Below are 14,969 nucleotides of genomic sequence, written 5' to 3'. Positions count from 1 at the left end.
GGCTGGACCCAGATTCCCATTGCATCCACTAGACATGATGTAACCAAAATGAATTGGTATGATGTTGTAAGCCTGTAACCTACAGTACTTACCGTCTACCAATTGAAATAGTGTTGTAACCTACAGAAAATTAGCTACCTTTCTGTGGAAGAACTAAATAGAAAATATTCTAAACGACGTGATTCACATCATCTACTAGGTTGTTGGAGCCTCCATCAAAAATATATTCACATGATGGTGACATAATGTAATATTACATTCTATCCAAAAGGAAGAGGAGAATGTTTAATTGTTTATCATTAGGTATTCAGTAATGCTGTACTAAGAGCCAAAGATCATTAGTATCTCCTCTCTTTTAGATATAGAAGCTACTGAACTGACGAAATCTTTACATTATAGAGTGATGAAAAGCTTTCTGGTTTACATGGAAAACAAAACCGATTTGTAGCACAACAGCGAATTTACATTTTAATGTCAAAGTGTAGTGTCAAACAGAGAATGCTTAGCGCTCGAGCATTTACTGAATATATCAATGATGAGCAGAAACCAGCTCAGCTTTCACCATCAGCAGTCTTTGAGTTGTTTCCAGCAAGTCTCCTCATCCATTTCTTCTGCGATGTAGTTAGATGAAATATCGGTGCACGAGGTGGAGTATCTGATGATGCTCTCGAAGTTGTGGATGGAAGTTCAGCAGGAAGTGCAGATGCAGTGCTAGTGAAGGCATTCAAAACAAGAAATGCCAATATAGGCGAAAGATCCAGAGTCCCTCCAAGTGGTGGAATAAGCCCACGGAATATGTTCAAGTATGGGTCACATAGAGTGCTGAAAAGGAATACAACATTTTAACAATGCATGCATTTCACAATTTCACACACAACTGATCTATATATAGACGTATATTAGTAATTTGACTCTGCAATATTCGCAGACAGACACCAGGTTCTCTAAGTGGTTTTTGTTCAAACAAAATACGAATAAAAAAGGTAATCAAGTTCTGAAAACTACAATATCCACAGTTTATAACCTGTATGAATGCTCAAATTTTAGAAATAGCATATGAGAAGAACACACAGCTCAGCTTTTCTAAATACTTTCCACGATGTTGACCCATAATATCATAATAAAGAAACGGGTCAACGGAGCTCTGCTAATTGCAGTTGATTTGCTTGTAAAAGTTCACATTCTTGCCACTTTCACTGGGCAAGAAGTACACGCAATCTGCCCAAGGATTCCCGTGGATTACTATTATTATTTCTTTTGATAAGGTCCTAGAGGATTTTTTATATAACACCGAAGACATAAACCCCCCCAAACACACAAATCTGATTCACAATTCAAAGCCACAAACAGAAGACCAATCACATTGTTATTGTCTCGAAAGTAAAATAAAATAACAATAAACGCACTCGAGCTACCGATAGAAATTTAGTTATTAGTGTCTTCTCTTTTCCCCTTTTTCTTGATGGATAATTTAGTTATCAGTTCCATTGAAGTAAGAGGAGGATGATACATTTGGATGCTTGAATTATGAGGCCTAGGATACATTTGGATGCTTGAATTATGAGGACTAAGTCTTGAATCACTATTTAGAACTTTATCAATTTCTTTCGTTACATTGTTATTGTCTCGAAAGTAAAATAAAATAACAATAAATGCACTCGAGCTACCGATAGAAATTTAGTTATTAGTGTCTTCTCTTTTCCCCTTTTTCTTGATGGATAATTTAGTTATCAGTTCCATTGAAGTAAGAGGAGGATGATACATTTGGATGCTTGAATTATGAGGACTAGGATACATTTGGATGCTTGAATTATGAGGACTAAGTCTTGAATCACTATTTAGAACTTTATCAATTTCTTTCGTTAGCATATATACCCCCAGTACGCAATGTTGTCATTGCTTTAATTGATTAGCAAGTCATTGAATCATAGATATTGCTGAACTATAAAGCATACCTGAGGGGACTGACAATTGCAGGAGGAGCGTTTGGAAACCAGGTTAAAACAAGCCTGCAAACCAGTAATGAATTGTAGATGTTCAAGAAGTTTATAACTCCATTTGCAACAACAATTCCTGCAACTGCATCACCAGGCAAGACAGCCGCAAAATTGTGATGGGACAGATTACCCAAGTTCTGGTAAGTCCTGCGCTGTACCTGGAAGTAAATTCAGTTGAGGATACTCAAATTAATAAACACATAAAACGCAATTAAACAAGCCGAGAAACTTATCATTTCTTGAATAAGTCAAGAGAAAAAATTGTTATGTAAGAAAAGGAAGGGACATGGAGAAGCCAAGAATTAGAATATTTGCATGAGAAAAACTTAGAAACTTCAAGAACAATGAATGTAACATTTCATCAGATTACTTAGAGATTCTGCCATGCAACTCACATGTATTCACATGAGGAATCGGCCCTGGAGTTGGGAATTTGCAAATTGACGGGAACTTGCAATAGGTTGAGTATTTCAAGATTCAATTGCACTTTTCTAAAAATTGGGGTTAGACAAAAATAAGTAAACCAGAAGGTTATGTATCGGTAATTTTAAATTGTTCCTCCATTAAGATTTGGCTACTGGTAAGAACTTTGGACGTGTATTATGGACGCTCGGAGAAATGAGTACCTTCCATCAAGAGAAACTAACCATGAAATTAAGTCACATTAACTACATAGTCAATCTGAATAGCCTTCATTGTTTTCTTTTCAATTGTCATATTTTATTTTTTTCTTGATGATGATAGGGACACCTTGCGCACACTATTCCACTGAAGACCTACTATATGACACCATCACGGGCACCGGGTAACACTGTTCACTAAAGTTTTAGGCAAATTGGAGAAACCAACTAGTATGTTTTTTGTTTTTGTTGGATTTTGAACCCTAATCTTCATGGTTTGCACCCACTTCATTGACCACTAGATCACATCCTTGGGTGCTTTTCAATTCTCAATTTAGTTTCTCGAGAGTTGCTCTCAAGCCCCTAACCTTCTCTTCAAAAAGCAATGAATCAACTTGATATAAACAGGTGGTGGCATATAGCCAGTGGCCCGATTGTTAAGGTTTCTCAGATGTATACAGAATCCACATTAGCAATTATAACCTTCTTTCACTTTGAAAGGAGAATTGAAAATTGCTTTGACGGAGATGTCCAATGAAGCCAACAAAAGCACTGAGAGAATGCACATTTAACAAAAAAATTCCTCCCAGCTCTTACAGCCAATCTAAGATTCTTTTAAAAAAAAAAAAAAAAGGTAACATTCACGGTAGGAGTGAATCTCTACTGTTCAATGTTAATTCCTTACAATCCCTTGAGTAACATAAACCAATACATCTATAAAAGATTTCATCTTTTGCGACAAATACTCGAATTTCTTTACATTAAGTATCACACTTCCAACTATTCTTGATGAAAATATGAGCAACTCTTAGAATCAAGCCGTTCGATATACATCCATCTTGACTTCGATTGAAAAAGTTAACTATTTCACAAAGCCAGCTCAAGGCTTCATGTCTGTAGATAAGATTAGAGTATGCTATATGTATCCAACCAGCTCAGAGCTTAAGCAAGCCGTTTACTAACGAATTTAACTTTCTTGGTCACAGCTGATAGATTGCTCTATAATGGGTCGTTTGGTTGCTTCTTAGGAAGTGAATTATTCATGTATTAATTCAGTATAAGTAATGCCATGTTTGGTAGCATTTAGTTGCTATGTATAAAATTCAGCAACACAAAGTACGGTGTTTGGTTAACAGCTTATGATCTCCCATAACTAATACATGTATAAATTTTGAGGGAATCTATGTAATATTTGCAGGGTAGAAGATGGAATAACTAATACATGAATAAGTAAACTCTGCATAACTAATTCTTGTATTACTAATACTTGCATATCTCTAACCAGCAACCATACGATAAGTGTTCATGTACACTTATGGTAAACTGATGCTGGTATTCAACTAAGATCGAACAAAACCTATTGAAAAAAATTACCAATTCGTATATTAGTCCAGCTCCAAAGCTAAAGCATTAAAGTATGCAGCTTTAGCCTTTAACAGATTCCTCTTTGCTTTAATTGATTCTACCCTAAGTCCCTAATTCAGCAACTATCTCCTTTTTTAATATGATACTTATTTACAGTGTACCCCACATTCCAACAAAAATACGAAGCAAAATCACAAATATCATATTTTTACACACACACACACATCTATATACTCCCTCCCCATTTCATCTTATACAACGCTTAACATACGGGGTTTAAAATGTTGCATTATATTATTAGCTGTATTAGAAAATACCCTCCGTCCACAAAAATTGTCACATTTCTGCCCCTTAATAAAAAATATATTTTTACTACCTTATCTCTAACTCTGAAGGTACGTTATACCCCACTTGTGGGACTACACTGGGTATGTTGTTGTTATCTATCCAATAAATTGCACTCTAATCTTCAAGAACAATTAATATTAAGGGCAAAAAGGGGTAAAAATAATTAAATTTTTTTTAAAATCACAAGTATTTTAGTAATGTTGACAACTAATATGGGATGGAGGGAGTATTAAAAGAGTGAATTGGAAGAGAAATGATGAGATTATGAGAAATGAGAGAGAGGAGTAGCTTACCTGACAGAAATGAGAAGAGGAAGAGATGATTTTGTTGAAAATGGGGTTAGTGGCAACAAAAGAATGCAGAAAATTGAGACATTTGTCAGCAGTGGAGACTAGAGAGTTATGAAAATGAAGAAAGGCATTTGATGATGGATTTGATTTTGGGAGTTGTTTAAAGAGTGGAGGGGTTGAGAAGGGTAGTGAAATTAAACAGTTTGAAGATAGCACAGAATTTTGCTTCTCTCCTCCTAATGCTGCTTCACCCATTGAAGATTGTGCAACCATTTTTCAAGTCCCTCCTGCCTTCAGTGGTAAGCTATACTCCGTAAACAAGATAAGAAACAGGCTGTTTTATTTTTTTTATTTATTATACTCCATTTGCCTTTTAATTTCGCGTCGGTTTCCTTTTTAATCCATTTTCCAAAATTTACATGTTTAATAACACCGAAAACCAATACGGAAAAGGGCCAAATATACTCCTCTACTATCAGAAAAGGATCAAATATAACCCTCGTTATATTTTAAGTCCAAATATCTTAGTAGTTATATTTTGAGTCACAATATACCTCGGTGTTATACTTTCGCACATATATACATCACACGTGTCATCATTCTATTGATCTATTTTAAATTATCCCCTAATTAATTAAAATTGAACCCATAACCCGATATCCAATTAAAATAAAAGCTTTGCTCCCTTCTTCATCTTGATGGCTAAGAAGAACATCAACATGATTCAGAGAAAGCCCTCGAAATTCAGACTTTTTGTGCCGTTTTCTACTATTGGAATGGTTATTTAACAACTGTGCTAAATTATTGGGTAAAGTAAGGTGCACAGTAGAGGAAGATGGTTGTGACTGAGAAGTAGAATCCTCAGAAGAATCGAAAGGACAATGTAGGAAGCTTTTCTTGCCTGTGTGTAAAAGTCTATCATCACTTTTTCAGTTTCATTAGGTTGTTGGGAGCAGTTCCGTAATTTTATCCAATTTCGAGGACTTTCTCTGAATCATGTTGATGTTCTTCTTAGCCATCAAAGATGAAGAGGGGAGCAGAGCTTTTATTTTAATTGGATACCGGGTTATGGGTTCAATTTTAATTTATTAGGGGATAATTTAAAATAGACCAATAGGATGATGACACGTGTCTCTCCGTTAAAATGAGAGGTATATGTGTGTCAAAGTATAACACTAGGGGTATATTCCGACTCAAAGTATAACGACAGGGGTATATTTAGACCCGAAGTATAATGAGGGGTATATTTGGCCCTTTTCCGATAGTACAGGGGTATATTTGGCCCTTTTCCGAAACCAATATATTTAAGTTAGGCTCGTTCAGTGTTATGAAACCAAAATTTATTTCGGATAAATTGTCAAGAAAAGAAACGTGACAAAATGTAAAAAGAAAAATATACCCGAGCAGTCTTCTTAAAATGCTCCCAGGCACATTTCCCAAGAACCTTCTCTCTCCTACTTCTAGGAAGGAGAACCATTCCTTTCCGGTGATCTCGGCCAATCTTCTTTTCCTTCCCAACCAAGTATTACTTATTACCTTCGATAGCTTTTCTTTTCTTTGTCTTTTCTTTCTTTCTTCTTTTTATCTGGATTTTTAGAATGGGGGAGAACGGGATTTACTTCAATGCTGGTTTCAAATCGTTTGACATTACTAGATGGAACTCAGAGGGCTCTGTGTGGTTCGAGTGGGTTGAGAGGAGTCGCAAGATGATGCGAAGATCAACTATGAGCAGCAAGATCATGGAATGGATATGCTTTACATTAAGGAAGCTTCTAGTGACCAGAGAAGATGATCGAGAGGTGGAAAACCTTTAAAGAGATGCGGAGCACTTTTGCGCCGGGAAATATAATGAATATGGGAGATATATAAGCATACTATCGTTAAGTCGAGGGGGAAGATCTATTCTCATTATCCCCGAAACCGGTGTTGAATCTTTGGTTGGTGCGACATAGCATTTAAAATCGAGAGATTCATTAAATGCAACAAAAAGTCGGATTCGGTAGTCCTGCAAGAATAGCGGCTTGAGCCAACTACCGTATCTGCGAAGTACATGCAGGACGATAAATGGCAATCAAAGAGCTTACGTGAAGCAAAGGTAAACACAATGGGTAACATAGAAATTTACGAAGGCTGGGTCAAGAAGATGGGCTACTCAAAAGATGCTGGTTGGGTCTTTTGGAGTGGAATTTAAGGAAAAACCTACCTTAAATGAAATAAGGAGATGGTCGACGACAATATGGAAGAAAGCCATCGGGGTGAACATCTATGAGATGTATGGAGATTTATTTTACCGTTCGAGTTTCCCAATAGATACATGGCAGGAACAAACTCTACAAGGCGGTGGAGCTGGAAGAACCACAAATTCAATCTCGAATGGTGGAGTCCAACGGTGGGTCATGTGTCAAAACTATTAATATCGAAGAAACATGGATCAAAGTTGTCGAATTCCATTACATTTGTGGTCGCACAAAGTTTTTCAAGAGATAGGTCAACTATGTGGGGATGGGTGACTACGAAGAAGAAACGAGAACTTAAAAATCACATGAAGTGGGCTAGAATTTTGGTGTCGAACGATGGGAGAAGTACGCGAAAAGAAGTCACGATTTCTCGAAATGGTATCAACTTACCATTTTTCGATTTGAAGTGAAAGCAAAATCGATTCGAAACTTCGCCGAATTTGAAAGGGGAACGTTTTGGAGAAGAAGGGTAGTGAAAAATCTGTCGATCGATTACCCGGCGGGTAATGGAGAGTTGCAAGCGCAACAAAGTACAACAATCCCGTCAATTCGGGGATTCAAATTCGGAAGACACGTGGGAGAGGTACGACTACGGTACATGCAATTTTGTTGTGAAAGAATAGGTGGAGCGTGTGAGAGGCGCATGATCGACTTAATGGAAACCTCGGGCGGGCCCGTATAAACGACCCGTGCGAATACAACCTTGAGGAAGATTGGCCATGATACTGAGCGGCCAAGTCATATTTAATGACTTAAAATGCACAGGCTCCCAATCGAACATATCTTGTTCACTGAAACATTAGAACACAGGATTTCTTCGGTCGACAACGCGGAAGGTATGCAAAGCATAGAACAACGATTCCCGCGAGAGGAGATGATGGTGACAACGTCGGAGAATGGGGAGTTGGCTGTCCAATATGCCACGATGACCGGATAAACTCGAGTGATGAAGTAAGGAATGAAGGTACGGATGTTGCTACCCGATCGGTACATCCAAATGCGGTCGCCGAATTGAAGAATGGGAGATTGAGGAGGAAGAACCGATCCGTATTCTACGAAAGCAATTGATTATGGATAAACGGAGGGACACGTCAATTTGGGTACAACGAGAATATGATCAAGTTGGGGAAAATGTTCGGAAGAAATGGACTTTCGGGCCATGAAGATGAGGCTTTGGAATTATTGTTGCAAGTTGATAGTGCTAGACAAGCTAGGAAAATGGAGGCCGAGATGGGGAGTAAAAGAGCAAAATTCAAAGGTGCACAAGAAATGAAAAAATCTTGTGACCTTTGATGTTAAATTCAAGAGCAATGAGAATAGGAGCAAGGGGAGGAACATCTTAACTAGTTCTTGATGCAATTCAAACTTGTGTCATGGAATATAAGGGGTTTGAACGACAGGGACAAAAGAAGGATGATTAATAGTTTGGTGACAGATTGGAATGTAGATATTATTTGTTTGCAGGAAACAAAGATGGAGAGGGACATATCAGGGTTGGTAATGCAGATATGGGGAGGTAGATGGGTTAAATATGCTTGTTTGGAGGCTAGTGAAACAAGAGGAGGGATAATGATGATGTGGGATAGTAGAATTTGGAAGGGAGAGATTCCGAAAATGGGTGCTTATACCGACTTGCAAGTTTGAGGCACGACTTGGAATTTTTCTTGTCATATTACGAGGGGTTTATGCACTAATAGCTACGTTGAAAGAGGCTAGTGTGGGAGGAGATTGGCTCGGTCGGGGATTGATGGATGGACCTTGGACGGTATGTGGAGATTTTAATGTCACTAGGTTCATCTCGAAAAAAAGGAATTGTGCGAGAAGATCGAGAGAGGGAATTTTTAGACCTTATTGAAGACATGAAGCTAGTTGATCTTGATTAGAAGATGCTAAGTTCACGTGGTTTAAAGGGGACAATCAAGAAATAGCATCTAGAATTGACGAAATTTTGATCTACGAAGAGTGGGATGACGGAGTTTCAACAACTTGAAACAAATTCCTCTCCGGAGATTAGTATCAAATCATATTCCATTGGCTTTACAAGGTGGATCTTGGAACGAAACAAGAATTATTTCAAATTTGAAAATTGGTGGTTAGGTACGAAGGCTTTTGACGGAATCAAGGAATGGTGGAACTCTTTTAATTTCGAGAGGAAGACACGATTTCATATTAGCTTCTAAGCTAAAAGCTCTTAAAATTAAGCTAAAAGGGTGGAGTAGAAGTGAACAAGGAAACTTGGGTACAAAGGAGATCCTTGTTAAGCAAAATAAGCGAACCGGATGCGGTTCTTGAAGAAAGGAGGATGACGGAAGATGAGACGATTAGAAAGGCAACATTCATTGATAGAGTATGAAGAGCTGATTAAAATTGAAGAGATATCATAGAGACAAAAATCAAGATCTCTATGGTTAAAGGAAGGTGATAGAAATACGAAGTTCTTTCACAAGATGGCAAATGCACATAAAAGATACAACAATATTGATCAATGCTTGTTGAAGGGGAAATAACACGGGATCCGGCCAGATTGAAAAAGAAATTGTTGGTTATTATCAAAAGCTATTTTCAGAAACAACACAATGGAAACCTATTTGTCATTTTACTAACTGCCCAGTGTTGTCAGAGGAGGAGAAGGAGTCACTGCAACGAAACTTTGAGGAAAGTGAAGTGCTGAAATGTTTAAAATTATGTGCAACTAATAAAGCACCTGGTCCAGATGGCTTCACCATGGGATTCTTCATTAAATGCTGGGAGATGGTGAAGCAAGATATTATGAATACACTGCAAAATTTTCATGAACAAGGAATGTTTGAAAGAAGTTTCAATGCCACATTCATAGCTCTTATACCAAAGAAGAAGGGCTAAAGAAATGAGGGATTTCAGCCCGATTAGCTTGATTGGCATTTACAAGATTCTATCTAAAATTCTCACCGAAAGATTGAAAAGAGTGATGGATAAACTGGTAGACTCAATAACAAATGGCCTTCATCAAAGGAAGACAAATCATGGATGTTGTTTTAATAGCCAATGAAGCAAAGAGATTCCGTAATGAAGCAAAAGAAGCACAATTTTATGCAAACTTGATACCGAGAAAGCATATGACCATGTTAATTGGGGATATCTTAGGAGGTTATTGGAGTGTATGGGTTTTGGGCAAAAGTGGATACATTGGATCAAATCGTATTTCAACAAAAGCTTTCGACTTGATAAATGGGTCACCAGAGTTTTCAAAACTCAAAGGGGACTCGGGAGGGGAGATCCACTTTCACCTTTTACATTTCGTTAGCTATGGAGGTCTCAACAAAATGGTTAAAGCTGCACAATTTCAATGGATGGATAAGAGGTTTTGATGTTACTTGCACAAAGGGTAGGGAGAATATGGAGATTACTCACCTACAATATGCAGATGATACTCCTCATATTTTGTGATGCGAAGAAGAACAACTTAAAATCCTAAGGGTAATTCGGTTTTATTTGAAGGATTTTCTACGGTTTACATATCAATTGGAGGAAAAGTTTCTTATACCCGATCAACGTGAAGTGCCAAATATGGAGTTGTTGAATGCTATCTTAGGTGGTGAAATTAGTGATCTACCAACCACTCATCTTGGAATTCCTTTAGGAGCAAAGTCTAAATCCACAAGAATTTGGAACAGTGTGGTTGAGAAATGTGAGAAAAAACTGGCAAGATAGAAGACTCAATATCTATCCTTGGGCGGTAGATTGACACTCATTAACTCGTTCTTGATGCTCTACCAACATACATGATGTCTTTGTTCCCTATCCCAACGGGGATTATCAAAAGGTTGGATAGCATAAGGAGGAACTTTCTGCGTGGCAAGGAACAAAGAAAGGAAAGGATATCATCCTGAAGTGGAAAGCTTTGTTAGTAGGAAGAAATATGGAGGCTTAGGGATCAAGAATCGAAAGTTCATAGTAAAGTACTCGAATGAAATGGTTATGGAAGTACAATAATGATAATGAGAATCAACTTCGTGGGGGCGTCATCGAGAGCTAAGTATGAAGAGAGGATAATTGGGTGACAAAAGTGGTTACTACACCATATGGAGTAAGTTTATGGAGATCCATCGGAAGCGTTGTGGGATGAATTCAAGTGAATACCAAGATAAAAGTGGGTAATGGGGTGAAGATCGATTTCGGAAGGATGTTTGGCATGAGGCGGAAAGATGGCATCACTTTTCCCAGCATACATAATCTTGTATTGCACCGCCAAAAGGAGTATAGCAGATCATTGGACCTCCTAAGGATGGAGCTTTAATTTCGTGAGGCATTTAAATGATGGAAATTCCAAGGGTAGCTAAATTTTTTAGTACAATAGAGCGATTCGTTGGTGGAGACAAGGAAAGATGTGTTATGGTGGCGGACAATAGCAAGGGAATCTTCAAGGTAAAGTTAGCTTACGGATGGATGAATCGGGACGATCCAACAACCCAACAACCTGCCATGGAAACAAATTTGGAAAACAAAAATTCCACATAAAGTAGCATGCTTTATATGGTTACTAGCTAAGGAGCGTTGTTGACACAAGAAAATTTGATGAGAAAAGGTTGCCACTATGCTCCGTGCTTTTTTTGTGGTGATGATGCGATGACGATTAACCATCTATTCCTACATTGCAAGGTAACATGACAAATATGGAGATTATTCTTAAATCTTAAGGGTATATCTTGGACTATGCCTGGAAGGATTACGGAGAGGCACTTCACGGTGGGAGGAAGCGGGGTTGCTAGCAAAGAACGTAGGTAGATGGAGAATTGTCCTATGAAAGCATTTGGTGGACAATCTGGAAGGAGAGGAACACTAGGTGTTTTGAAAATGTAGAAAATAGTATGCGAAAATCAAGATGAATTGTATTATGTTATTATGTTTTTGGTGTAATCGTGTCTATTCCAATGATACAATCTCCATCATTGATGTATTAGATTCAATGTAGGAGTAGGATCTCGAAAGTAGGAATACCTTTGTAAATATGGTTCAGTACAACCTATGTACTGTTTTGATCAGGATGAAATATAGATACAGTTACCAATTTCAAAAAAAAAATATACCCGAGCAGTAGCATGCATGCCTTCGTTGAAAAGGCATTTCCACGAGGCTCCCCTCAATTTCTCCTTGCCTGATTCCAAGATCAGCGGCCTCAAGTAATTAGGAACCCTGACAGGCCTCGAAAGGAAGTTAATATCCTCAGGAAATGTCAAAGTATCCATCCTAACCCTGTTCGGATCTACACTTAGGGTCGGGTAGATGTTAACTAATTGAGCCCGAGAGGAAACATGATCTCAGGGAGGCCGTGCAGCCGATGTAGGTGAAGAAAGCCTCGTAGGAATGCTAGTTTGAGCAGTTCTAGAAGACCCAGCTGCAAACTGGGACCTCCAGCAAAAGGGATGGATCCAATAGTAGCTTCTACATCGCCGAAGAGTTGATCAAAATCTTCGGGACCAGAACTCGGTGTCGACATTAATCCATTTGAGACCGAGTCTCAGGGCAGCTTCCGATCTTGCTCTCTTAGTAAGCATATCATCATCTTCTATTTCTTCATCATCTTCTACAATAACGGTATCAAAAGGGCGGGGAGGTTGTTTATTTGAAGCTCTAACTTCAGCTTCGGTTATGATATTAACTCCGGAAGAACTTCCTTCCTCGGAGTTCCTCTTTTTTTTTAGAGGAAGGGTTGCAGTTGTTGCGATAGCGGCGTCTACCAACTTTCGAGTCGAAGAGCTAGAAGTTTGTTTCTTCTTCGTCTTCTTTGTTGTTTGGGTGATTCAGCGAGCAGAAGCTGCCGGATCAAGAACAGGATCGGTCATAATCACCCGCAGGCGAACGAGTCCTTTGGGCAAACCTGACAAAATAAACTTATGTAAGGTAAAAGATGATAAACTTACAAGAAGGTAGAAGAAGTAAGTAAATTTACAATGATTACTTGCTTTCCATCTGTTTCTGGACATCTCCTTCCAAGTTTGAGAGTAATAACTCGAAATGTCCAAAATTGCTTAAACCCAGTTGGAAAGGGTCATAAAAGTGTCAAGGGTCCATTTGGCAACTGAAAGAAACAATGGATTTGAGATAGTCGCAAAATAATTCAATATATAAATTTGAAAGAGTTAAGTACTCAAGGACAAATTCCACGCCTCCGGAAATGGCATATCTTCTTCCAGAATAATTTCCATTGTGGGAACAAAGAATAAATCTTTTCATCCAACCTCTGTTGTTGTCTTCATCTAGACTGGTGATGAACGAGGTTTTGCCTCACTTCGAGAGGGTGATGACACCACCTCAGAAAAATTTGGAAGTATAAAGACGAATTAGATGGCTTAAAGTGAAAGGTAATTTTGCCTCGTTAGCCAAAAATTGGATACAATCCACTACTCTCCACATTGATGCCCTGACTTGAGCAAGGCAAACGTTGTAACATTTTCACATTTCGATTATCACCAGGTCAATCGTCGGATTTAAGCCGAGTGTAAACGGATAGGTGTACACGTTCAAAAAATCAGGCCTCGGGGTGGTAATATCACTATTCTCCCGGGGAATAATGATTTGATAAATAAAATCCCAATGACAATCCTTTCTGACCAACTCAAGAGAGTAGAAGTTGTGATAGAAGAAGGGTAACTTTTTATCATTTCGCCCCGGTCACTCTGAGTAATTGCAGCTCGAACTGAAAGGTCACTGGTGAAGTTATACGAGCCGGAAGTAAATGAAAAGGCGATGATGGCGGCTTGGGTTGGAGCTCCTTCAGCTTCGACACCATCGTCGACAACCGCTGGCAGTGGAGCAGAAGAATATGGTACTTAGCGAGCACCGGAGGAAAAAGGTCTAATTCTGGCCATTCGTGGATTTGATCAGAGAACGAGAAACAGGAAAATTCATAGTTTGATGGGAATAAGGAGCAAGGAAAACTTCAACAAGAGAGTTTTGGGTTATAAATCGAAAAAGTAAAAGAAACATAAGACGGATTGGGGGTTTATATTGAGGAGTTTGTCATCATTATGGAGACAGTTTGAAAACCCGAACCATCCATATTGGCCAATCGCAATGCGACACGTGTCTGGAACGTCAGTAATGAAAGGACGTACATCAAATCCAAAGGAAGTGGAGAAGTTTCATTTACCACCATAAAGATCAACATTTTTCGAATTGTAACGGGTTGAAGAGAAGATCCCGGTCGCATGCTATATTTGATCGGAAAGTGTGGGGATTATCTGTATAGGGTAAAAACTGACGTTACACGTGGCAAGATATGGTGTTGACATGTGGCAGGTGAACATATTAGGATACAATTCAGTCGAGATCCCAGAGGAAGCTATTTCACACGCGTTTGTAGTAAAGAATCCGGATCAATTATCGAGGAGCAGTTATGAGCCTCAGGCATTACGTATCCGATCTGGATATGTAGCCAAACATTATGCATTTGTAATTAAGGATCATTTATTGATCATTATTATTCATAATGAGGGAATGATTCATGGCCCCTGGCTGCAGAATTATCACTTATAAAATGAGCCCAATATCAGTGTTAGAGGGCATCCAATTCTACTTAACAATTTACATTTTACGCACTTAAGCAAATTATAATACAATTCATTTAATTTTTGTTCCCGGAAACAAACTGTTCTTCAAGGCTTGAAATTGTTTCGGAGTCATCCTCATTGAGAGATTCTTCCAAGCTCAAGCTACTCAGGCTTATTTTAGTATATTATTGTTTTATATTTACTTGATTTCCTTACTTATCATTCGCTATTTACGCTATCTATAACAAATCAATTCACGTATCATTTAAACCATTAAAAAAATCAACAGTACATTTTGAGGGTAAATAATGTCACCAAAGAACAAAGATGATGAAAACCCATAAAACAAGTAGTATTAATATGCGATAACGAAAATAACAAGGTTTGATTTGGCCTTCATTTGAGTTATAAGATGTGTATGCGCTATAATTTTATAAAGGCTTGTTTTAAAATAGAAAATTATAAGTTCAATCTTAAAATAATATGTTACGAAATATGAAAAAATTTAAGAAATACTTACGAATTACTTTACAACAACAACATACCCAGTGTAATCCCACAAGACAAATTACATTATAATAAA

General features: G+C 38.1%; 1 protein-coding gene across 2 annotated transcripts; it reads right to left on the bottom strand.

Annotated features, from left to right (window-relative positions):
• Nucleotides 1-238: 238 nt before the first annotated feature.
• LOC132029556 (ylmG homolog protein 2, chloroplastic) lies at nucleotides 239-4,993 on the bottom strand. 2 transcript variants are annotated; one of them, XM_059418821.1, is made up of 3 exons: nucleotides 4,624-4,993; nucleotides 1,956-2,149; nucleotides 239-822 (listed from the first exon to the last, which is right to left on the bottom strand). In XM_059418821.1, the coding sequence occupies exons 1-3, from the start codon at nucleotides 4,891-4,893 to the stop codon at nucleotides 552-554; spliced, it is 735 nt and encodes a 244-aa protein (XP_059274804.1). In that variant the 5' UTR covers nucleotides 4,894-4,993; the 3' UTR covers nucleotides 239-551. The 2 variants fall into 2 exon arrangements, with proteins under 2 accessions (XP_059274804.1, XP_059274803.1); XM_059418820.1 differs by having other exon boundaries at nucleotides 1,956-2,155; nucleotides 4,624-4,987.
• Nucleotides 4,994-14,969: the final 9,976 nt, after the last annotated feature.

This window comes from Lycium ferocissimum, chromosome 9, assembly GCF_029784015.1.
Source record: "Lycium ferocissimum isolate CSIRO_LF1 chromosome 9, AGI_CSIRO_Lferr_CH_V1, whole genome shotgun sequence".
Taxonomy (NCBI): Eukaryota; Viridiplantae; Streptophyta; class Magnoliopsida; order Solanales; family Solanaceae; genus Lycium; species Lycium ferocissimum.
The sequence above is the reverse complement of the archived record's forward strand: the minus strand, read 5'-3'. Positions and strand labels throughout refer to the sequence as shown.